General features: G+C 46.8%; 1 protein-coding gene across 7 annotated transcripts in view; it reads right to left on the bottom strand.

Moving 5' to 3' along the window:
• Positions 1-25,699, bottom strand: part of herc2 (HECT and RLD domain containing E3 ubiquitin protein ligase 2) — a 291,977-nt gene that overhangs the window by 76,197 nt on the left and 190,081 nt on the right. For all 7 annotated transcript variants that reach the window (XM_082956658.1, XM_082956660.1, XM_082956657.1 and 4 more), the window contains exons 63-67: positions 20,466-20,610; positions 13,290-13,515; positions 7,429-7,603; positions 6,407-6,578; positions 986-1,126 (exon numbers count right to left, since the gene is read on the bottom strand). In XM_082956658.1, the coding sequence (XP_082812784.1) occupies positions 986-1,126; positions 6,407-6,578; positions 7,429-7,603; positions 13,290-13,515; positions 20,466-20,610 (859 nt within the window). The remainder of the gene's footprint in view (positions 1-985; positions 1,127-6,406; positions 6,579-7,428; positions 7,604-13,289; positions 13,516-20,465; positions 20,611-25,699) is intronic.

The raw sequence follows: 25,699 nt of genomic DNA on the forward strand, positions 1-25,699 counted from the left end.
CTGTTCACCAGATGTGCTACCTGTCCCAGACCTGCTGTCCCAGACCTGCTGGAACCCTGACCTGTTCACCGGACGTGCTACCTGTCCCAGACCTGCTGTCCCAGACCTGCTGGAACCCTGACCTGTTCACCGGACGTTCTACCTGTCCCAGACCTGCTGTCCCAGACCTGCTGTCCCTGACCTGTTCACCGGACGTGCTACCTGTCCCAGACCTGCTGTCCCAGACCTGCTGGAACCCTGACCTGTTCACCGGACGTGCTACCTGTCCCAGACCTGCTGTCCCAGACCTGCTGGAACCCTGACCTGTTCACCGGACGTTCTACCTGTCCCAGACCTGCTGTCCCAGACCTGCTGGGACCCTGACCTGTTCACCGGACGTGCTACCTGTCCCAGACCTGCTGTCCCAGACCTGCTGGAACCCTGACCTGTTCACCGGACGTGTCACTTGTCCCAGACCTGCCGTTTTCAACTCTCTAGAGACAGCAGGAGCGGTAGAGATACTCTCAATGATCGGCTATGAAAAAGCCAACTGACACTTACTCTTGAGTTGCTGACTTGTTGCACCCTCGACTACTGTGATTATTATTATTTGACCATGCTGGTCATTTATGAACATTTGAACATCTTGGCCATGTTCTGTTATAATCTCCACCCGGCACAGCCAGAAGAGGACTGGCCACCCCTCATAGCCTGGTTCCTCTCTAGGTTTCTTCCTAGGTTTTGGTCTTTCTAGGGAGATTTTCCTAGCCACCGTGCTTTTACACCTGCATTACTTGCTGTTTGGGGGTTTTAGGCTGGGTTTCTGTACAGCACTTTGAGATATCAGCTGATGTAAGAAGGGATATATAAATACAATTGATTTGATTTGGAACCAAAAACTCCACCGTACTTTAAAGACAAGGAGATGAGACCTCAAAATGCATCATCTAACCAGGGTTCGAGAGGTGGGACAGTCACTGGGGGGGGGGGGGGGCGTAGAGCTCACCTCTTTAGTTTTGGTCATGGTCTCTGCGATGATGCTAGCCGCTCCGGGGTCGTCCGTGACCGGGATGAAAGGTCGAGAGGAAGCAGCAGTAGACGGGGTCACAGCTGATGAGGGGGTGACAGCATCCTCTGAGGAGGTCACCTGGTGACAGAACAAAGACCAGATGTATCTATTAGCCAGCCAATCCTCTGAGGAGGTCACCTGGTGACAGAACAAGGAACATATGTATCTATTAGCCAGCCAATCCTCTGAGGAGGTCACCTGGTGACAGAACAAGGACCGGATGTATCTATTAGCCAGACAATCCTCTGAGGAGGTCACCTGGTGCCAGAACAAGGACCGGATGTATCTATTAGCCAGACAATCCTCTGAGGAGGTCACCTGGTGACAGAACAAGGACCGGATGTATCTATTAGCCAGCCAATCCTCTGAGGAGGTCACCTGGTGACAGAACAAGGACCGGATGTATCTATTAGCCAGCCAATCCTCTGAGGAGGTCACCTGGTGACAGAACAAGGACCGGATGTATCTATTAGCCAGACAATCCTCTGAGGAGGTCACCTGGTGACAGAACAAGGACCGGATGTATCTATTAGCCAGCCAATCCTCTGAGGAGGTCACCTGGTGACAGAACAAGGACCGGATGTATCTATTAGCCAGCCAATCCTCTGAGGAGGTCACCTGGTGACAGAACAAGGACCGGATGTATCTATTAGCCAGCCAATCCTCTGAGGAGGTCACCTGGTGACAGAACAAGGACCGGATGTATCTATTAGCCAGCCAATCCTCTGAGGAGGTCACCTGGTGACAGAACAAGGACCGGATGTATCTATTAGCCAGCCAATCCTCTGAGGAGGTCACCTGGTGACAGAACAAGGACCGGATGTATCTATTAGCCAGCCAATCCTCTGAGGAGGTCACCTGGTGACAGAACAAGGACCGGATGTATCTATTAGCCAGCCAATCCTCTGAAGAGGTCACCTGGTGACAGAACAAGGACCGGATGTATCTATTAGCCAGCCAATCCTCTGAGGAGGTCACCTGGTGACAGAACAAGGACCGGATGTATCTATTAGCCAGACAATCCTCTGAGGAGGTCACCTGGTGACAGAACAAGGACCAGACGTATCTATTAGCCAGCCAATCCTCTGAGGAGGTCACCTGGTGACAGAACAAGGACCGGATGTATCTATTAGCCAGCCAATCCTCTGAGGAGGTCACCTGGTGACAGAACAAGGACCGGACGTATCTATTAGCCAGCCAATCCTCAGATCATCTTAAAACCTGTTAGGGCTAGGGGGCAGTATTTGCACGGCTGGAGAAAAAAAATGTACCCGATTTAATCTGGTTACTAATCCTACCCAGTAACTAGAATATGCATATACTTATTATATATGGATAGAAAACACTCTAAAGTTTCTAAAACTGTTTGAATGGTGTCTGTGAGTATAACAGAACTCATTTGGCAGGCAAAACCCTGAGACATTTTCTGACAGGAAGTGGATACCTGATGTGTTGTATTACCTTTAAACCTATGCCATTGAAAAACACAGGGGCTGAGGAATATTTTGGCACTTCCTATTGCTTCCACTAGATGTCACCAGCCTTTACAAAGTGTTTTGAGTCTTCTGGAGGGAGATCTGACCGAACGAGAGCCATGGAACGATGATGGCCCATTAGACACCTGGCGCGCGAGTTCATGTTGGGTACCCTCGTTCCAATACGTTATAAAAGAGTATGCATTCGTCCACCTTGAATATTATTCATGTTCTGGTTAAAAAAGGCCCTAATGATTTATGCTATACAACGTTTGACATGTTTGAACGAACGTAAATATATTTTTTCCCCTCGTTCATGAAGTGAAGTCCGGCGGGCTTAGATCATGTGCTAACAAGACGGAGATTTTTGGACATAAATGATGAGCTTTTTTGAACAAAACTACATTCGTTATGGACCTGTGAAACCTGGAAGTGACATCTGATGAAGAGAATCAAAGGTAATGGATTATTTACATAGTATTTTCGATTTTAGATCTCCCTAACATGACGACTAGTCTGTATCGCAACGCGTATTTTTCTGGGCGCAGTGCTCAGATTATTGCAAAGTGTGATTTCCCAGTAAGGTTATTTTTAAATCTGGCAAGTTGATTGCGTTCAAGAGATGTAAATCTATAATTCTTTAAATGACAATATAATATTTTACCAATGTTTTCTAATTTTAATTATTTAATTTGTGATGCTGACTTGACTGCCGGTTATTGGAGGGAAACGATTTCCTCAACATCAATGCCATAGTAAAACGCTGTTTTTGGATATAAATATGAACTTGATAGAACTAAAAATGCATGCATTGTCTAACATAATGTCCTAGGAGTGTCATCTGATGGAGATTGTAAAAGGTTAGTGCATCATTTTAGCTGGTTTTATGGTTTTGGTGACCCTGTCTTTGAATTGACAAAACATTACACACAACTCTTGTAAATGTACTGTCCTAACATACTCTAAATTTATGCTTTCGCCGTAAAACCTTTTTGAAATCGTAAAACGTGGTTAGATTAAGGAGATGTTTATCTTTCAAAGGGTGTAAAATAGTTGTATGTTTGAAAAATTTGAATTTTGACATTTATTTGGATTCAAATTTGCCGCTCTTGAAATGCACCTGCTGTTGATGGAGTGCACCACGGGTGGGACGCCTGCGTCCCACCTAGCCCATAGAGGTTAACGAGTCAGTTCTTTCAGATCTTCTACATTGGGGATAAATAAAGTCCTCTGGGTTTGAAGTTAAGTGGTAGGGACTCCAAACTAGGGGTCGTGACACAATGTGGTGGGTCGACGATTTGAAAATGGGGTCGCGAGAGAAACTGTGAAATAAAAATAAAGAATGGCATTAAAAATGAAACATTGAAGTCTTGAGTCAATAAATATTCAACCCCTTTGTAAAGGCAAGCCTAAATAAGTTCAAGAGTAAAAATGTGCTTAACAAGTCACATAATACACTATATGACCAAAAGTTTACCATTTCATTCCAAAATCATGGTCATTAATATGGAGTTGGTCCCCCCCTTTGCTGCTATAACAGCCTCTACTCTTCAGGGAAGGCTTTCCACTAGATGTTGGAACATTGCTGCAGGGACTTGCTTCCATTCAGCTACAAGAACATTAGTGATGTTGGGCGATTAGGCCTGGCTCGCAATTGGCGTTCCAATTCCTTTCAAAGGTGTTCGATGGGGTTGAGGTCAGGGCTCTGTGCAGACCAGTCAAGCTCTTCCACACAGATCTTGACAAACCATTCACGTATGGACCTCGCTTTGTGCACGGGGCATTGTCATGCTGAAACAGGAAAGGGCCTTACCCAAACTGTTGCCACAAAGTTGGAAGCACAGAATCGTCTAGAATGTCATTGTATGCTGTAGCGTTAAGATTTCCCTTCACTGGAACTAAGGGGCCCGAACCATGAAAAACAGCCCCAGACCATTATTCCTCCTCCACCAAACTTTACAGTTGGCACTATGCATTGGGGCAGGTAGCGTTCTCCTGGCATCCGCCAAACCCAGATTAATCCGTCGGACTGCCAGATGGTGAAGCGTGATTCATCACTCCAGAGAACGCGTTTCCACTTCATGAAGCTCCCAGGCAAACAGTTCATGTGCTGACGTTGCCTCCAGAGGCAGTTTGGAACGCGATAGTGAGTGATGCAACCGAGGACTAGGACAACATTTTTTTTATCTTGATCGACCGAGAGTCCTATGTTCTTTTTACGTCTATTTTTTCATGTATAGACGCACCCTATGTGTTAATAAAACAACTATACTGTATGTACTGAGCTGATCTGATTCTTTAAGCACTGAGATTAAAAATGAAGACACGCAAATGACTCAAGAGGGAGCCGGAGATCAAGATAGCCTAACGAGAATAAATAAACATGTTCCTCACTACCCTCCTCCCGCTGCCACTGGCCTTCGCAGATTCTGTTGTTACGCTCCTGCAGTTACTGGTAAGAGGCTAGCCTTCTCCGTGTGGAGTGCCAAGTTATCCTACCATTTATACTGATCAGATTCTGTTGTTACGCTCCTGAAGTTACTGGTAAGAGGCTAGCCTTCTCCGTGTGGAGTGCCAAGTTATCCTACCATTTATACTGATCAGATTCTGTTGTTACGCTCCTGAAGTTACTGGTAAGAGGCTAGCCTTCTCCGTGTGGAGTGCCAAGTTATCCTACCATTTATACTGATCTGTGTGACAGTTATATCACATTTCATACTCACATTTTCGTGGAACAGTTTCATTTAATTTATAATAAAGTCTTCATATCTTAAAATAAATTAAAATGATACAAATCTAAAATCCAATATGTAAAGATAGTCTACATAAAGCTAACAAATAAAAACACTGCAGCCCGCAGGGAGAAAATATCCTGATAAAAATAAATATCCTATAGATCACATTGGCTATGCATGGCCTGTCTGCAATGAACTTGCAACATTGTATCAACTATTAACCTGGTCCAGCCCCAAACTGGAGCTAACCAACTTGCAACATTGTATCAACTATTAACCTGCTACAGCCCCAAACTGGTGCTAACCAACTTGCAACATTGCATAAAATATTCTGGCCGCTCAGTGTTTCCTGTACCAGTGAGCTCTGGACAGACACAGCTGTAGACTATTTGCTTAAGGGATAAGAAGTAATCAGGTAGGCTAGGGAGTCGGGGCTAGAGACTAGGGGTTAGGGACTAGTGGGTCGGGACTAGGGAGTAGGGGTTAGGGACTAGGGAGTAGGGGTTAGGGACTAGGGAGTAGGGGTTAGGGACTAGGGGGTAGGGGTTAGGGGGTCGGGGCTAGGGAGTCGGGGCTAGAGACTAGGGGTTAGGGACTAGTGGGTCGGGACTAGGGAGTAGGGGTTAGGGACTAGGGAGTAGGGGTTAGGGACTAGTGGGTCGGGGCTAGGGACTAGTGGGTCGGGACTAGGGAGTAGGGGTTAGGGACTAGGGAGAAGGGGTTAGGGACTAGGGAGTCGGGACTAGGGGTTAGGGAGTAGGGGTTAGGGACTAGGGGTTAGGGAGTACGGAGTCGGGGCTAGGGAGTAGGGTGTAGGGACTAGGGGTTAGGGACTAGGGTGTAGGGGTTAGGGACTAGGGAGTAGGGGTTAGTGTTCCTCACCTCTCCATTCTTGTCTGTCTGCCAGGGGTTAGGGACTAGGGGTTAGAGAGTAGGGGGTAGGGAGTAGGGACTAGGGGTTAGGGACTAGGGTGTAGGGGTTAGGGACTAGGGGTTAGTGTTCCTCACCTCTCCATTCTTGTCTGTCTGCCAGGGGTTAGGGACTAGGGGTTAGGGAGTAGGGGGTAGGGAGTAGGGTGTAGGGACTAGGGGTTAGGGTGTAGGGGTTAGGGACTAGGGAGTAGGGGTTAGGGGGTAGTGTTCCTCACCTCTCCATTCTTGTCTGTCTGCCAGGGGTTAGGGCTGACCCTCTCCTCCACCTCTGTGGGAACAGGGGGTCCCTCTGACTCAGAGGGGCTGGATGCTGAGGAGGAGTCTGGGGGGGGGCACTCCACGGGGACCATCATACACGCTGGCATCAGGGCCCCAACCACAGCATCCCTGGAAACATCAATACAACACACATTAAATCAGAGCACCAATCACAGCATCCCTGACAACATCAATACAACACACATTAAATCAGGGCACCGATCACAGCATCCCTGGCAACACACATTAAATCAGGGCACCAATCACAGCATCCCTGGCAACACACATTAAATCAGGGCACCAATCACAGCATCCCTGGCAACACCAATACAACACACATTAAATCAGAGCACCAATCACAGCATCCCTGGCAACACCAATACAACACACATTAAATCAGGGCCCCAACCACAGCACCCCTGGCAACACCAATACAACACACATTAAATCAGGGCACCAATCACAGCATCCCTGACAACACCAATACAACACACATTAAATCAGGGCCCCAACCACAGCATCCCTGGCAACACCAATACAACACACATTAAATCAGGGCCCCAACCACAGCATCCCTGACAACACCAATACAACACACATTAAATCAATCAGGGCACCAATCACAGCATCCCTGACAACACCAATACAACACACATTAAATCAATCAGGGCACCAATCACAGCATCCCTGACAACACCAATACAACACACATTAAATCAGGGGCCCAACCACAGCATCCCTGGCAACACCAATACAACACACATTAAATCAGGGCACCAATCACAGCATCCCTGACAACACACATTAAATCAGAGCACCAATCACAGCATCCCTGACAACACACATCAAATCAGGGCACCAATCACAGCATCCCTGACAACACCAATACAACACACATTAAATCAGGGCACCAATCACAGCATCCCAAACATCACCAATACAACACACATTAAATCAGGGCACCAATCAGGAGTCTTACCTGGCATACATGATCTGTAGGGCTGAGAGGACATGGGACAGGGCCTGTTGCTTGGCCTGGTTCCCATCCAGAGACAGTAGTATCTTAGCCAGAGAGGGACGGTTGGGTCTCACACCATTACTGTGGCCACTCAGTTTATTGTTCACCGCCGAGGAGTCGCTGTCCGACTGGACGCCTGGAATACACAGGACACACATACAAAAAAAATGTCAATATTTAATATTCATCACTTGACGCAAAAAGTGGTATTTCACCGAACCTCAGCCTCATCCTGAGTCTTTGTCTAACCCTAATCCAAGTCAGACCTGAGTCCTATCCTAACCCTAATCCAAGCCAGACCTGAGTCCTATCCTAACCCTAATCCAAGCCAGACCTGAGTCCTATCCTAACCCTAATCCAAGTCAGATCTGAGTCCTATCCTAACCCTAATCCAAGCCAGACCTGAGTCCTATTCTAACCCTAATCCAAGTCAGATCTGAGTCCTATCCTAACTCTAATCCAAGCCAGACCTGAGTCCTATCCTAACCCTAACCCAAGCCAGACCTGAGTCCTATCCTAACCCAAGCCAGACCTGAGTCCTATTCTAACCCTAATCCAAGCCAGACCTGAGTCCCATCCTAACCCTAATCCAAGCCAGACCTGAGTCCTATCCTAACCCTAATCCAAGCCAGACCTGAGTCCCATCCTAACCCTAATCCAAGCCAGACCTGAGTCCTATCCTAACCCTAATCCAAGCCAGACCTGAGTCCTATCCTAACCCTAATCCAAGCCAGACCTGAGTCCTATCCTAACCCTAATCCAAGCCAGACCTGAGTCCTATTCTAATCCTAACCCAAGTCAGACCTGAGTCCTATTCTAACCCTAATCCAAGTCAGACCTGAGTCCTATCCTAACCCTAATCCAAGTCAGATCTGAGTCCTATCCTAACTCTAATCCAAGCCAGACCTGAGTCCTATCCTAACCCTAACCCAAGCCAGACCTGAGTCCTATCCTAACCCAAGCCAGACCTGAGTCCTATTCTAACCCTAATCCAAGCCAGACCTGAGTCCCATCCTAACCCTAATCCAAGCCAGACCTGAGTCCTATCCTAACCCTAATCCAAGTCAGACCTGAGTCCTATCCTAACCCTAATCCAAGCCAGACCTGAGTCCTATCCTAACCCTAATCCAAGCCAGACCTGAGTCCTATCCTAACCCTAATCCAAGTCAGATCTGAGTCCTATCCTAACCCTAATCCAAGCCAGACCTGAGTCCTATTCTAACCCTAATCCAAGTCAGATCTGAGTCCTATCCTAACTCTAATCCAAGCCAGACCTGAGTCCTATCCTAACCCTAACCCAAGCCAGACCTGAGTCCTATCCTAACCCAAGCCAGACCTGAGTCCTATTCTAACCCTAATCCAAGCCAGACCTGAGTCCCATCCTAACCCTAATCCAAGCCAGACCTGAGTCCTATCCTAACCCTAATCCAAGCCAGACCTGAGTCCCATCCTAACCCTAATCCAAGCCAGACCTGAGTCCTATCCTAACCCTAATCCAAGCCAGACCTGAGTCCTATCCTAACCCTAATCCAAGCCAGACCTGAGTCCTATCCTAACCCTAATCCAAGCCAGACCTGAGTCCTATTCTAATCCTAACCCAAGTCAGACCTGAGTCCTATTCTAACCCTAATCCAAGTCAGACCTGAGTCCTATCCTAACCCTAATCCAAGTCAGATCTGAGTCCTATCCTAACTCTAATCCAAGCCAGACCTGAGTCCTATCCTAACCCTAACCCAAGCCAGACCTGAGTCCTATCCTAACCCAAGCCAGACCTGAGTCCTATTCTAACCCTAATCCAAGCCAGACCTGAGTCCCATCCTAACCCTAATCCAAGCCAGACCTGAGTCCTATCCTAACCCTAATCCAAGCCAGACCTGAGTCCTATCCTAACCCTAATCCAAGCCAGACCTGAGTCCTATCCTAACCCTAATCCAAGCCAGACCTGAGTCCTATCCTAACCCTAATCCAAGCCAGACCTGAGTCCTATCCTAACCCTAATCCAAGCCAGACCTGAGTCCTATCCTAACCCTAATCCAAGCCAGACCTGAGTCCTATCCTAACCCTAATCCAAGCCAGACCTGAGTCCTATCCTAACCCTAATCCAAGCCAGACCTGAGTCCTATCCTAACCCTAATCCAAGCCAGACCTGAGTCCTATTCTAATCCTAACCCAAGTCAGACCTGAGTCCTATTCTAACCCTAATCCAAGCCAGACCTGAGTCCTATCCTAACCCTAATCAAAGTCAGACCTGAGTCCAATACTAATCCATGTATTAGTAGTTAAGGGTTTGTAACCTCTACTCCCAGCCCCATCTAGACCCTTGATCAAAGCCCTGAATCTACTACCAGTTGTAGCTCCTGTACTGTATGTAGAGAGAGAGGTTACCTTGGTACGAGGGTTAGGGTTATGTAGAGAGATCAATTACCACGGTACGAGGGTTAGGGTTATGTAGAGAGAGAGGTTACATCGGTACGAGGGTTAGGGTTATGTAGAGAGAGGTTACCTCAGTATGAGGGTTAGGGTTATGTAGAGAGAGAAGTTACATCGGTACGAGGGTTAGGGTTATGTAGAGAGAGGTTACCTCGGTACGAGGTTTAGGGTTATGTAGAGAGAGAGAGGTTACCTCGGTATGAGGGTTAGGGTTATGTAGAGAGATCAATTACCTCGGTATGAGGGTTAGGGTTATGTAGAGAGAGAGGTTACCTTGGTACGAGGGTTAGGGTTATGTAGAGAGAGAGGTTACCTCGGTACGAGGGTTAGGGTTATGTAGAGAGAGAGGTTACCTCGGTACGAGGGTTAGGGTTATGTAGAGAGAGAAGTTACCATGGTATGAGGGTTAGGGTTATGTAGAGAGAGGTTACCTCGGTACGAGGGTTAGGGTTATGTAGAGAGAGGTTACCTCGGTACGAGGGTTAGGGTTATGTAGAGAGAGAGGTTACCTTGGTACGAGGGTTAGGGTTATGTAGAGAGAGAGGTTACCTCGGTACGAGGGTTAGGGTTATGTAGAGAGAGAGGTTACCTCGGTACGAGGGTTAGAGTTATGTAGAGCGAGAGGTTACCATGGTATGAGGGTTAGGGTTATGTAGAGAGAAGTTACCTCGGTACGAGGGTTAGGGTTATGTAGAGAGAGAGTTTACCTTGGTACGAGGGTTAGGGTTATGTAGAGAGAGGGTTATGCAGAGAGAGGTTACCTCGGGACGAGGGTTAGGGTTATGTAGAGAGAGAGTTTACCACGGTACGAGGGTTAGGGTTATGTAGAGAGAGAGATTTAGGGCTTAAATGTACACACGTCATATAGCCTACACAGCCAATCGCCAAATTATGCTTTTGGGAACAACAGAAGAGTTTTGAGCAGTTGAAGCTGGTTAACGCACCAGTGTTGGCTCAGAGTTAGGTTAGGTTACCTAGGTATGAGGAGGGTTAGTGTTACTAGCTGTATAGAGGTTAGGTTACCAAGGTATGAGGAGGGTTAGTGTTACTAGCTGTATAGAGGTTAGGTTACCTAGGTATGAGGAGGTTTACTAGCTGTATAGAGGTTAGGTTACCTAGGTATGAGGAGGGTTAGTATTACTAGCTGTATAGAGGTTAGGTTACCTAGGTATGAGGAGGGTTAATAGCTGTATAGAGGTTAGGTTACCTAGGTATGAGGAAGGTTAGTGTTACTAGCTGTATAGAGGTTAGGTTACCGAGGTATGTGGAGGGTTAGTGTTACTAGTTGTATAGAGGTTAGGTTACCTAGGTATGAGGAGGGTTAGTGTTACTAGCTGTATAGAGGTTAGGTTACCTAGGTATGAGGAGGGTTAGTGTTCGGGTTACTAGCTGTATATAGGTTAGGTTACCTAGGTATGAGGAGGGTTAGTGTTACTAGCTGTATAGATGTTAGGTTACCTAGGTATGAGGAGGGTTAGTGTTCGGGTTACTAGCTGTATAGAGGTTAGGTTACCTAGATATGTGGAGGGTTAGTGTTACTAGCTGTATAGAGGTTAGGTAACCTAGGTATGAGGAGGGTTAGTGTTACTAGCTGTATAGAGGTTAGGTTACCTGGGTATGAGGAGGGTTAGTGTTCGGGTTACTAGCTGTATAGAGGTTAGGTTACCTAGGTATGAGGAGGGTTAGTGTTCGGGTTACTAGCTGTATAGAGGTTAGGTTACCTAGGTATGCAGAGGGTTAGTATTACTAGCTGTATAGAGGTTAGGTTACCTAGGTATGCGGAGGGTTAGTGTTACTAGCTGTATAGAGGTTAGGTTACCTAGGTATGCAGAGGGTTAGTGTTTGGGTCACTAGCTGTATAGAGGTTAAGTTACCTAGGTATGAGGAGGGTTCGGGTTACTAGCTGTATAGAGGTAATGTTACCTAGGTATGAGGAGGGTTAGTGTTACTAGCTGTATAGAGGTTAGGTTACCTAGGTATGAGGAGGGTTAGTGTTCGGGTTACTAGCTGTATAGAGGTTAGGTTACCTAGGTATGAGGAGGGTTAGTGTTCGGGTTACTAGCTGTATAGAGGTTAGGTTACCTAGGTATGCGGAGGGTTAGTGTTACTAGCTGTATAGAGGTTAGGTTACCTAGGTATGAGGAGGGTTAGTGTTCGGGTTACTAGCTGTATAGAGGTTAGGTTACCTAGGTATGAGGAGGGTTAGTGTTACTAGCTGTATAGAGGTTAGATTACCTAGGTATGAGGAGGGTTACTAGCTGTATAGAGGTTAGGTTACCTAGGTATGAGGAGGGTTAGTGTTCGGGTTACTAGCTGTACAGAGGTTAGGTTACCTAGGTATGAGGAGGGTTACTAGCTGTATAGAGGTTAGGTTACCTAGGTATGAGGAGGGTTAGTGTTCGGGTTACTAGCTGTATAGAGGTTAGGTTACCTAGGTATGAGGAGGGTTAGTGTTCGGGTTACTAGCTGTATAGAGGTCAGGTTACCTAGGTATGCGGAGGGTTAGTGTTACTAGCTGTATAGAGGTTAGGTTACCTAGGTATGAGGAGGGTTAGTGTTACTAGCTGTATAGAGGTTAGGTTACCTAGGTATGAGGAGGGTTAGTGTTCGGGTTACTAGCTGTATAGAGGTTAGGTTACCTAGGTATGAGGAGGGTTAGTATTACTAGCTGTATAGAGGTTAGGTTACCTAGGTATGAGGAGGGTTAGTGTTCGGGTTACTAGCTGTATAGATGTTAGGTTGCCTAGGTATGAGGAGGGTTAGTGTTACTAGCTGTATAGAGGTTAGGTTATCCTAGGTATGTGGAGGGTTAGTGTTACTAGCTGTATAGAGGTTAGGTTACCTAGGTATGAGGAGAGTTAGTGTTACTAGTTGTATAGAGGTTAGGTTACCTAGGTATGAGGAGGGTTAGTATTACTAGCTGTATAGAGCTTAGGTTACCTAGGTATGAGGAGGGTTACTAGCTGTATAGATGTTAGGTTGCCTAGGTATGAGGAGGGTTAGTGTTACTAGGTCTATAGAGGTTAGGTTACCTAGGTATGAGGTGGGTTAGTGTTCGGGTTACTAGCTGTATAGAGGTTAGGTTACCTAGGTATGAGGAGGGTTAGTGTTACTAGCTGTATAGAGGTTAGGTTACCTAGGTATGAGGAGTGTTATGGTTACTAGCTGTATAGAGGTTAGGTTACCTAGGTATGAGGAGTGTATGGTTACTAGCTGTATAGAGGTTAGGTTACCTAGGTATGAGGAGGGTTAGTGTTCGGGTTACTAGCTGTATAGAGGTTAGGTTACCTAGGTATGAGGAGGGTTAGTGTTACTAGCTGTATAGAGGTTAGGTTACCTAGGTATGAGGAGGGTTAGTGTTACTAGCTGTATAGAGGTTAGGGTTAGGTTACCTAGGTATGAGGCCCCTAGAGAGTCCCTGGCGGTCTGGAAGAGGACAGGCTCGTGGACAGAGGGGGTGGTGACATCTACGGTGGTCCAGGCGACGCTATGGGAGGAGCCACAGGCAACACGGGTGATCTTCTGTCCCTCTAGACCCTGAACCAGGGTGGGCTTCCTGTTCACCGTGGTGGTCCCGTTACCCTGCTGACCATGGTCGTTGTCCCCCCACGCAAACACCTGGTGGAATAGTACAGGGACACTTACAGTCGCTAACACACATCTGTCTCCCTCTCTCACATCTCTATAGCTGAATCTTGAAACCCAACACGTAGCCCTTTATCGAGTGGCCGCTTGCTGATGTGTTCAAACGTGATCAGTCGGGTCTGCGAGTGTTTTGGTCAAAACGAACATTGAAACAATAAGAAGTTCTTAACTGCCACTTATCAATATTCCAAAATTCTAAATCCATTTCCGAGCATCGTCTCCCGCGACGTGTCTTGTAGCATGTAGGCAGACGCCGACACGTACTCTGATAAAGGAACAAAACAGCATCCCTACTCTACTGCAACACATATGTACATGTCTTAGGGCTGTCCCCGACCGACAGTCGTCTGTTCTTCTTCAATTTCTAAACAGGTATTAAACATATATAGACACACATTATGCGTTTAATAAAACTATTTGCACTGAGCTTGTCTGATGCTTTAAGCGGACAGGTTGATGAAATAATTAAGAGAACTAATGACTCAAGAGGGAGCCAGAGATCAAGATAACCAGAAGAAACTTGTGGGTTAATCCTCCTCCCGCAGAATCAGACATGTTTCACGTGGAACGTGGCAACCTGTTTCACGTGCAATGACTATTGATTTACCATTTCTACCGACGTTATGATTTTCATATGCACATTTTCGTGGAACAGCTTAATTTAAATGATAATAATTCTAAATCGCATTCATCTCTCTACTCCACCTGTCTGAAACAAACTTGAAACATTGTATCAACTACCAACCGGGTCAGGCCCGAAGGTAGTAAACTTGAAACATTGTATCAACTATTCTGGTCCATCAGAGCTTCCCATGCCAGTGAGCTCGGGAACAGACTCGATTGACTCGGGAATGTGCATACCGAGTGCTCGAAGTGTTCGGTTTGAAATTCAGCCTCTCCTAAGAACCCTAACTCACAGACATTCTCTCTCTCTCAACACTCTCTCTCTCTCTCAACACTCTCTTTCTCTCTCAACACTCACTCTCTCTCAACACTCACTCTCTCTCAACACTCTCTCTCTCTCAACACTCTCTCTCTCTCTCTCTCAACACTCTCTCTCTCAACACTCTCTCAACACTCTCTCTCTCTCTCAACACTCTCTCTCTCTCTCAACACTCTCTCTCAACACTCTCTCTCTCAACACACTCTCTCTCAACACTCTCTCTCTCAACACTCTCTCTCTCAACACTCTCTCTCTCTCAACACTCTCTCTCTCTCAACACTCTCTCTCTCTCAACACTCTCTCTCTCAACACTCTCTCTCTCTCTCAACACTCTCTCTCTCTCTCTCAACACTCTCTCTCTCTCTCTCTCTCAACACTCTCTCTCAACACTCTCTCTCTCAACACTCTCTCTCAACACTCTCTCTCTCTCTCAACACTCTCTCTCTCTCTCAACACTCTCTCTCTCTCAACTCTCTCTCTCTCTCAACTCTCTCTCAACACTCTCTCAACACTCTCTCTCAACACACTCTCTCTCTCAACACTCTCTCAACACTCTCTCTCTCTCTCTCAACACTCTCTCTCTCTCTCTCAACACTCTCTCTCAACACACTCTCTCTCTCAACACACTCTCTCTCTCTCTCAACACACTCTCTCAACACTCTCTCTCTCTCTCAACACTCTCTCTCTCTCTCAACACTCTCTCTCTCTCTCAACACTCTCTCTCAACACTCTCTCAACACTCTCTCAACACTCTCTCTCTCTCTCTCAACACTCTCTCTCTCAACACTCTCTCTCTCTCTCAACACTCTCTCTCTCTGGGAAACATATGCTAACATTGCCAAAGCAAGTGAAATGTATAATAAACAAAAGTAAAATAAACAATTAAAACTGAACAGTAAACATTACTCACAAATGTTCCAAAATAATATTTCAAATGTCATATTATGTCTATATACAGTGTTGTAACAATGTGCAAATAGTTAAAGTACAAACACTCTCTCAACACTCTCTCTCTCTCAACACTCTCAACACTCTCTCTCTCAACACTCTCTCTCTCTCTCTACACTCTCTCTCTCTCTCTACACTCTCTCAACACTCTCTCTCTCTCTCTCTCTCTACACTCTCTCAACACTCTCTGTCTCTCTCTCTGTCTCTCTCTCTCTCAACACTCTCTCTCTCTCTCTCTCAACACTCTCTCTCAACACTCTCAACACTCTCTCTCTCAACTCTCTCTCCCTTTCAACACTCTCTCTCTCTCAACTCTCTCTCAACACTCTCTCTCAACACTCTCTCTCAACACTCTCTCTCAACACTCTCCTCAACACTCTCTCTCAACACCTCTCTCTCTCTCAACACTCTCTCTCTCTCAACACTCTCTCTCTCTCAACACCTCCTCTCTCTCAACACTCTCTCTCTCTCTCAACACTCTCTCTCAACACTCTCTCTCTCAACACTCTCTCTCTCTCTCTCTCTCTCTCAACACTCTCAACACTCTCTCTCTCAACACTCTCTCTCTCAACACTCTCTCTCTCAACACTCTCTCTCTCTCAACACTCTCTCAACACTCTCTCTCTCTCTCAACACTCTCTCAACACTCTCTCTTTCTCTCAACACTCTCTCTTTCTCTCAACACTCTCTCTTTCTCTCAACACTCTCTCTTTCTCTCAACACTCAACTCTCTCTCAACACTCTCTCTCAACACTCTCTCTCTCTCTCAACACTCTCTCTCTCAACACTCTCTCAACACTCTCTCTCTCTCAACACTCTCTCTCTCTCAACACACTCTCTCTCTCAACACACTCTCTCTCTCTCTCTCTCAACACTCTCTCTCTCTCTCAACACTCTCTCTCTCTCTCAACACTCTCTCTCTCTCTCAACACTCTCTCTCTCTCTCAACACTCTCTCTCTCTCAACACTCTCTCTCTCTCTCAACACTCTCTCTCTCTCAACACTCTCTCAACACTCTCTCTCTCTCAACACTCTCTCTCAACACTCTCTCTCTCAACACTCTCTCTCTCTACTCTCTCTCTCTCTACACTCTCTCTCTCTCTCTACACTCTCTCAACACTCTCTCTCTGTCTCTCTCTCTCTGTCTCTCTCTGTCTCTCTCTCTCTCAACACTCTCTCTCTCTCTCTCTCTCAACACTCTCTCTCAACACTCTCTCTCAACACTCTCTCTCTCTCAACACTCTCTCTCTCTCAACACTCTCTCTCTCTCAACACTCTCTCTCTCTCAACACTCTCTCTCTCTCAACACTCTCTCTCTCTCTCTCTCAACACTCTCTCTCTCTCAACACTCTCTCTCTCAACACTCTCTCTCTCTCTCAACACTCTCTCTCTCTCTCAACACTCTCTCTCTCTCTCAACACTCTCTCTCTCTCAACACTCTCTCTCTCTCTCAACACTCTCTCTCTCTCAACACTCTCTCAACACTCTCTCTCTCTCAACACTCTCTCTCAACTCTCTATCTCTCAACACTCTCTCTCAACACTCTCTCTCTCAACACTCTCTCTCTACACTCTCTCTCTCTCTCTACACTCTCTCAACACTCTCTCTCTGTCTCTCTCTCTCTGTCTCTCTCTGTCTCTCAACACTCTCTCTCTCTCTCTCTCTCAACACTCTCTCAACACTCTCTCTCAACACTCTCTCTCTTTCAACACTCTCTCTCTCTCAACACTCTCTCTCTCTCAACACTCTCTCTCTCTCAACACTCTCTCAACACTCTCTCTCTCTCAACACTCTCTCTCTCAACACTCTCTCTCTCAACACTCTCTCTCTCTCAACACTCTCTCTCTCTCAACACTCTCTCTCTCTCAACACTCTCTCTCTCAACACTCTCTCTCTCAACACTCTCTCTCTCAACACTCTCTCTCTCTCAACACTCTCTCTCTCTCAACACTCTCTCTCTCTCAACACTCTCTCTCTCTCCACTCTCTCTCTCAACACTCTCTCTCTCTCTCAACACTCTCTCTCAACACTCTCTCTCTCACTCTCAACACTCACTCTCAACACTCACTCTCTCAACACTCTCTCTCTCTCAACACTCTCTCAACACTCTCTCTCAACACTCTCTCTCAACTCTCTCTCTCAACTCTCTCTCTCTTTCAACACTCTCTCTCTTTCAACACTCTCTCTCTCTCAACACTCTCTCTCTCTCAACACTCTCTCTCAACACTCTCAACACTCTCAACACTCTCTCAACACTCTCTCTCTCTCAACACTCTCTCTCTCAACACTCTCTCTCTCAACACTCTCTCTCTCAACACTCTCTCTCTCTCAACACTCTCTCTCAACACTCTCTCTCTCTCAACACTCTCTCTCTCTCAACACTCTCTCTCTCAACACTCTCTCTCTCAACACTCTCTCTCTCTCTCAACACTCTCTCTCTCTCAACACTCTCTCTCTCTCAACACTCTCTCAACACTCTCTCTCTCTCAACACTCTCTCTCTCTCAACACTCTCTCTCTCACTCTCAACACTCACTCTCAACACTCACTCTCAACACTCACTCTCAACACTCACTCTCAACACTCACTCTCAACACTCTCTCTCTCAACACTCTCTCTCTCTCAACACTCTCTCAACACTCTCTCTCTCTCAACACTCTCTCTCTCTCTCAACACTCTCTCTCTCCTAACACTCTCTCTCTCCTAACACTCTCTCTCTCAACACTCTCTCTCTCAACACTCTCTCTCTCAACACTCTCTCTCTCAACACTCTCTCTCTCAACACTCTCTCTCTCAACACTCTCTCTCTCTGGGAAACATATGCTAACATTGCCAAAGCAAGTGAAATGTATAATAAACAAAAGTAAAATAAACAATTAAAACTGAACAGTAAACATTACTCACAAATGTTCCAAAATAATATTTCAAATGTCATATTATGTCTATATACAGTGTTGTAACAATGTGCAAATAGTTAAAGTACAAACACTCTCTCTCAACACTCTCTCAACACTCTCAACACTCTCTCAACACTCTCTCTCTCTCAACACTCTCAACACTCTCTCTCTCTCTCTCTCTCTCTCTCAACTCTCTCTACACTCTCTCTCTCTCTACACTCTCTCTCTCTACACTCTCTACACTCTCTCAACACTCTCTCTCTCTCTCTCTACACTCTCAACACTCTCTGTCTCTCTCTCAACACTCTCTCTCTCTCTCTCAACACTCTCTCTCAACACTCTCTCTTTCTCTCAACACTCTCTCTCAACACTCTCAACACTCTCTCTCTCAACTCTCTCTCCCTTTCAACACTCTCTCAACTCTCTCTCAACACTCTCTCTCAACACTCTCTCTCAACACTCTCTCTCACTCTCAACACTCTCTCTCTCTCAACACTCTCAACACTCTCTCTCTCTCAACACTCTCTCTCTCAACACTCTCTCTCTCTCTCAACACTCTCTCAACACTCTCTCTCTCTCTCAACACTCTCTCTCTCTCTCAACACTCTCTCTCTCTCAACACTCTCTCTCTCTCAACACTCTCTCTCTCTCAACACTCTCTCTCTCAACACTCTCTCTCTCTCAACACTCTCTCAACACTCTCTCAACACTCTCTCTCAACACTCTCTCTCAACACTCTCTCTCAACACTCTCTCTCAACACTCTCTCTCTCAACACTCTCTCTCTCAACACTCTCTCTCTCAACACTCTCTCTCTCAACACTCTCTCTCTCTGGGAAACATATGCTAACATTGCCAAAGCAAGTGAAATGTATAATAAACAAAAGTAAAATAAACAATTAAAACTGAACAGTAAACATTACTCACAAATGTTCCAAAATAATATTTCAAATGTCATATTATGTCTATATACAGTGTTGTAACAATGTGCAAATAGTTAAAGTACAAAAGGGAAAATAAATAAACATAAATATGGGTTTTACAGTGCATTCGGAAAGTATTCAGACCCCTTGACTTTTTCCACATTTTGTTACATTACAGCCTTATTTTAAAATTGTTTAAATAGTTTTTTTCCCCCTCATCAATCTACACACCATACCCCATAACGACAAAGCAAAAACTGGTTTCCAAAACGTTTGCCTGGTGTCTGATGTGGAAGAGGCCTAGCCTGGCGTCTGATGTGGAGGAGGCCTAGCCTGGCGTCTGATGTGGAGGAGGCCTAGCCTGGCGTCTGATGTGGAGGAGGCCTAGCCTGGCGTCTGATGTGGAGGAGGCCTAGCCTGGCGTCTGATGTGGAGGAGGCCTAGCCTGGCGTCTGATGTGGAGGAGGCCTAGCCTGGCGTCTGATGTGGAGGAGGCCTAGCCTGGCGTCTGATGTGGAAGAGGCCTAGCCTGGCGTCTGATGTGGAAGAGGCCTAGCCTGGCGTCTGATGTGGAAGAGGCCTAGCCTGGCGTCTGATGTGGAAGAGGCCTAGCCTGGCGTCTGATGTGGAAGAGGCCTAGCCTGGCGTCTGATGTGGAAGAGGCCTAGCCTGGCGTCTGATGTGGAAGAGGCCTAGCCTGGCGTCTGATGTGGAAGAGGCCTAGCCTGGCGTCTGATGTGGAAGAGGCCTAGCCTGGCGTCTGATGTGGAAGAGGCCTAGCCTGGCGTCTGATGTGGAAGAGGCCTAGCCTGGCGTCTGATGTGATAGAGGCCTAGCCTGGCGTCTGATGTGGAAGAGGCCTAGCCTGGCGTCTGATGTGGAAGAGGCCTAGCCTGGCGTCTGATGTGGAAGAGGCCTAGCCTGGTGTCTGATGTGGAAGAGGCCTAGCCTGGTGTCTGATGTGGAAGAGGCCTAGCCTGGTGTCTGATGTGGAAGAGGCCTAGCCTGGTGTCTGATGTGGAAGAGGCCTAGCCTGGTGTCTGATGTGGAAGAGGCCTAGCCTGGTGTCTGATGTGGAAGAGGCCTAGCCTGGCGTCTGATGTGGAAGAGGCCTAGCCTGGTGTCTGATGTGGAAGAGGCCTAGCCTGGTGTCTGATGTGGAAGAGGCCTAGCCTGGTGTCTGATGTGGAGGAGGCGTGGAGGCCAGTACCCACCTGTCCAGTCTCGGTGACAGCCAGGCAGTGCAGCGCCCCCACGGCCACGTGGATGATTTTCTTCCCCCTCAGCCCCTCCACCATCTGAGGCTTACGTACATGGACGTCTGTCCCGTGGCCCAGACGGAAGTAGTCACCTTTACCCCTGGATGAGAAACAGACCGTTTATTCACCGTTATCCCTGAGTAGAACATCACATAAACCAGAGGTACTCGACTCTTTACCCTACCAGGTCCAGAACCCGCCGCTTTTCTCTTCTACCTGATCATTAATTGCATCCACCTGGTGTCCACTGGCTTTGGAGGTCCAGATTTGAGTTTTTGAGGGACATAAACAGTTAGCAAAATATAAGATTATACTTTTTTTTTTTATGTAACCACCTACCCTTGTTCAAGGGGACTGCGTTGTTAATGTGCGAAAGCTGTACCAGTGGGGCTTGCCACAGCAGCCACACTGTAGATATTGGATGAATTATTTTGGACCTATAGTTATTATTCTTTACAACGTTACTCCTCTTACACCATTTAAGCTAAAAACGCCCCTTTAAACTTTAAGTGTTGTGCATACAACTTTTTGAATATATTTTCTACTTTTTAAACTATGAAACTTTTTTGTCCTCCATCCACTTTCATTTCCTCAGCATTCTAAAAAGGTGACATCATCTCTCCCAACATTCTATTCACCGTAAACAAAGTAACTTTTGCAACAAATCAGCTACTTTGACCACTTTCCCAACAACTAAGACAAAAAGGTAAAGATTATGATATCTTCCTATTCAAATCTGTAATCAGAACAGAATTATCTAGTACCGATCAAACTTTATTTTACACTGAACAAAAAATATAAACACAACATGTAAAGTGTTGGTCCCATGTTTTATGAGCTGAAAAAAAAAACGCCACAAAAACCGTATTTCTCTCAAATGTTGGGCACCAATTTGTTTACATCCCTGTTAGTGAGCATTTCTCCTTTGCCAAGATAATCCATCCACCTGACAGGTGTGACATATCAAGAAGCTGATTAAAAAGCATGATCATTACACAGGTGCACCTTGTGCTGGGGACAATAAAAGGCCACTTTAAAATGTGCAGTTTTGTGACAACACAATGCCACAGATGTCTCAAGTTTTGAGGGAGCGTGCAATTGGCATGCAGGAATGTTCACCAGAGCTGTTGCCAGAGAAATCAATGTTAATTTCTCTACCATAAGCCACCTCCAACGACATTTTTGAGAATGTAGCAGTACATCCAACCGGCCTCACAACATGTGTATGGCGTCGTGTGGGTGAGCGGTTTGCTGATGTCAACGTTGTGAACAGAGTGCCCCATGGTGGCGGTGGGGTTATGGTATGGGGCAGGCATAAGCTACGGACAACGAACACAATTGCATTTTATTGATGGCAATTTGAATGCACAGAGGCCCATTATTTTTGAAGGCATCTGTGATCAACAGATGCATATCTGTATTCCCAGTCATGTGAAATCCATAGATTAGAGCCTAATGAATTTATTTCAATTGACTGAATTTCTCATAAACTGTAACTCAGTAAAATCTTTGAAATTGTTGCGTTTATATTCTTGTTCAGTATAGTAACCGCATCAACAACATTTTCTGTGAACTTTCAGAAACAACTGCTGTTTGACCACGCCCCCAATAAGTTAGCCAAAATGTTTGACCATAGACGGGCTGGTTGTTTAGCAACAAAACAGACGGGTTGGCTGTTTAGCAACAAAACAGACGGGTTGGCTGTTTTGCAACAAAACAGACGGGCTGGCTGTTTAGCAACAAAACAGACGGGCTGGCTGTTTAGCAACAAAACAGACGGGCTGGCTGTTTAGCAACAAAACAGACGGGCTGGCTGTTTAGCAACAAAACAGACGGGCTGGCTGTTTAGCAACAAAACAGACGGGCTGGCTGTTTAGCAACAAAACAGACGGGCTGGCTGTTTAGCAACAAAACAGACGGGCTGGCTGTTTAGCAACAAAACAGACGGGTTGGCTGTTTAGCAACAAAACAGACGGGTTGGCTGTTTAGCAACAAAACAGACGGGCTGGCTGTTTAGCAACAAAACAGACGGGCTGGCTGTTTAGCAACAAAACAGACGGGCTGGCTGTTTAGCAACAAAACAGACGGGCTGGCTGTTTAGCAACAAAACAGACGGGCTGGCTGTTTAGCAACAAAACAGACGGGCTGGCTGTTTAGCAACAAAACAGACGGGCTGGCTGTTTAGCAACAAAACAGACGGGCTGGCTGTTTAGCAACAAAACAGACGGGCTGGCTGTTTAGCAACAAAACAGACGGGCTGGCTGTTTAGCAACAAAACAGACGGGCTGGCTGTTTAGCAACAAAACAGACGGGTTGGCTGTTTAGCAACAAAACAGACGGGCTGGCTGTTTAGCAACAAAACAGACGGGCTGGCTGTTTAGCAACAAAACAGACGGGCTGGCTGTTTAGCAACAAAACAGACGGGCTGGCTGTTTAGCAACAAAACAGACGGGCTGGCTGTTTAGCAACAAAACAGACGGGCTGGCTGTTTAGCAACAAAACAGACGGGCTGGCTGTTTAGCAACAAAACAGACGGGCTGGCTGTTTAGCAACAAAACAGACGGGCTGGCTGTTTAGCAACAAAACAGACGGGCTGGCTGTTTAGCAACAAAACAGACGGGCTGGCTGTTTAGCAACAAAACAGACGGGCTGGCTGTTTAGCAACAAAACAGACGGGCTGGCTGTTTAGCAACAAAACAGACGGGCTGGCTGTTTAGCAACAAAACAGACCGGCTGGCTGTTTAGCAACAAAACAGACCGGCTGGTTGATTAGCAACAAAACAGACCGGCTGGTTGATTAGCAACAAAACAGACCGGCTGGTTGCTTAGCAACAAAACAGACGGGCTGGCTGTTTAGCAACAAAACAGACGGGCTGGTTGTTTAGCAACAAAACAGACCGGCTGGTTGATTAGCAACAAAACAGACCGGCTGGTTGCTTAGCAACAAAACAGACGGGCTGGCTGTTTAGCAACAAAACAGACGGGCTGGCTGTTTAGCAACAAAACAGACGGGCTGGCTGTTTAGCAACAAAACAGACGGGCTGGTTGTTTAGCAACAAAACAGACCGGCTGGTTGATTAGCAACAAAACAGACCGGCTGGTTGCTTAGCAACAAAAACAGACACGTGTGTAACTATGGGGCAAAATACACGGGGTTGGGTTAGATTGTTGATATGTTGAAAGCATAAATTTAAAAAAGTTGCAAAATTAGCAATTGTTGCCTTGTTACAGTTGTTCGTTAGCTAGCTAGCAAATGTTTTGCTATATTAGCATATATTAGCATAGAATTGGACATCAGTCAAAACACCTCAAGACAAGACATGGTATCAAAAACAAGATGAAACTAGCTGAAACGAGCCACGATTCACCACATGGCAGTTTCTCGTCATTGTTGCTAGCTATATAGACACCCAGAAGCTGAACTCATGGCCTTCTGCCCCTTTGAAGTGCACATCGCTTTCGTGACGTTGTCAAATAACCAGTCTATTAAATCTTTGTCTACTTCTCTGCTATTCAAATCTGGAATCAGAACTGAATGATCTTCTACCAAATCAAAAGTCACAGCTGTTTGTCAGAGTTTAGAGTGACGACAAGTAGCTAGCTAGCTAACGCCAGCTAACAGCTCTCTCACGTCTCATCGTTGAGCAGCCCAAACGGAGCTGTTACTATACCAGTGCATTTCTGTTGCGGTCTAGTCCTGTCTTTTTGCTAGCTAGGACCATCTACTTTAAGTGCTGCCTGTCATCCCAGGGGCCTCCTTGGTGTGTGAACTGCTGCCTGCTCATCATTTGCAAATAGTTGTTGACACGTCAACCAGGATCAAGGGGGCAGCGCAATTAGTGACTTGTTTTGGTAATCAGTGGCTGTATTGGAGAGGGGGAGTGGATTCACCTCTCCTTGGCAATCTTTAATTAGTACAGACAGGTGTGCTCTCCACCTCTGCTAAGCAATTAGCAATTCGTGTTCGTTCTTCAGTCTCTCTAGTGATGTCCGGCCACCCAACGACCTGCCTGCTTGACAACATCCCCTCCTCCCTTCTCCAGACCATCTCTGGAGACCTTCTCCCATTCCTCACCTCCCTCCTCCCTGACCACTAGCTGTATCCGCTTATCCAGACCATCTCTGGAGACCTTCCATTTCTCACTTCCCTCATCCCTGACCACTGGCTGCGTCCTCTCTGACTTCAAAATGTCCCGAGTCGCTCCCCTCCTCAAGAAACTAACACTCGACTCATCTGATGTCAAAACTATAGGACCTGTATCCCTTCTTTCCAAAACACTTCAGCGTGCTGTATCTGATCAACTTTCTCATTATCGCTCTCAAAAACGATCTTCTTGACCTTGACGGGCCTCTCAACCGAGACTGCTCCTCTGTTGTCACGGAGGCTCTCCGCACCGCCAAAGCTAACTCTCTCTCCTCTGTTCTCATCCTCCTAGATCTATCCACTGCCTTCAACACCGTGAACCATCAGATCCTCCTCTCCACCATCTCAGGGCTGGGCGTCTCAGGCTCTGCCTCCTCTCCACCCTCTCAGGGCTGGGCGTCTCAGGCTCTATCAGATCCCCCTCTCCACCCTCTCATGGCTGGGCGTCTCAGGCTCTGCCTCCTCTCCACCCTCTCAGGGCTGTGCGTCTCAGGCTCTGCCTCCTCTCCACCCTCTCAGGGCTGGGCGTCTCAGGCTCTATCAGATCCCCCTCTCCACCCTCTCATGGCTGGGCGTCTCAGGCTTTTCTCCTCTCCACCCTCTCAGGGCTGGGCGTCTCAGGCTCTGCCTCCTCTCCACCCTCTCAGGGCTGGGCGTCTCAGACTCTATCAGATCCTCCTCTCAGGGCTGGGCGTCTCAGGCTCTATCAGATCCTCCTCTCAGGGCTGGGCGTCTCAGGCTCTATCAGATCCTCCTCTCAGGGCTGGGCGTCTCAGGCTCTATCAGATCCTCCTCTCAGGGCTGGGCGTCTCAGGCTCTATCAGATCCTCCTCTCAGGGCTGGGCGTCTCAGGCTCTATCAGATCCTCCTCTCAGGGCTGGGCGTCTCAGGCTCTATCAGATCCTCCTCTCAGGGCTGGGCGTCTCAGTCTCTATCAGATCCTCCTCTCAGGGCTGGGTGTCTCAGGCTCTGCCTCCTCTCCACCCTCTCAGGGCTGGGCGTCTCAGGCTCTGCACACTCCTGGTTTGCATCCTACCTGACATGC

Source organism: Salmo salar, chromosome 10 (assembly GCF_965601325.2).
Source record: "Salmo salar chromosome 10, fSalSal1, whole genome shotgun sequence".
NCBI lineage: Eukaryota > Metazoa > Chordata > Actinopteri > Salmoniformes > Salmonidae > Salmo > Salmo salar.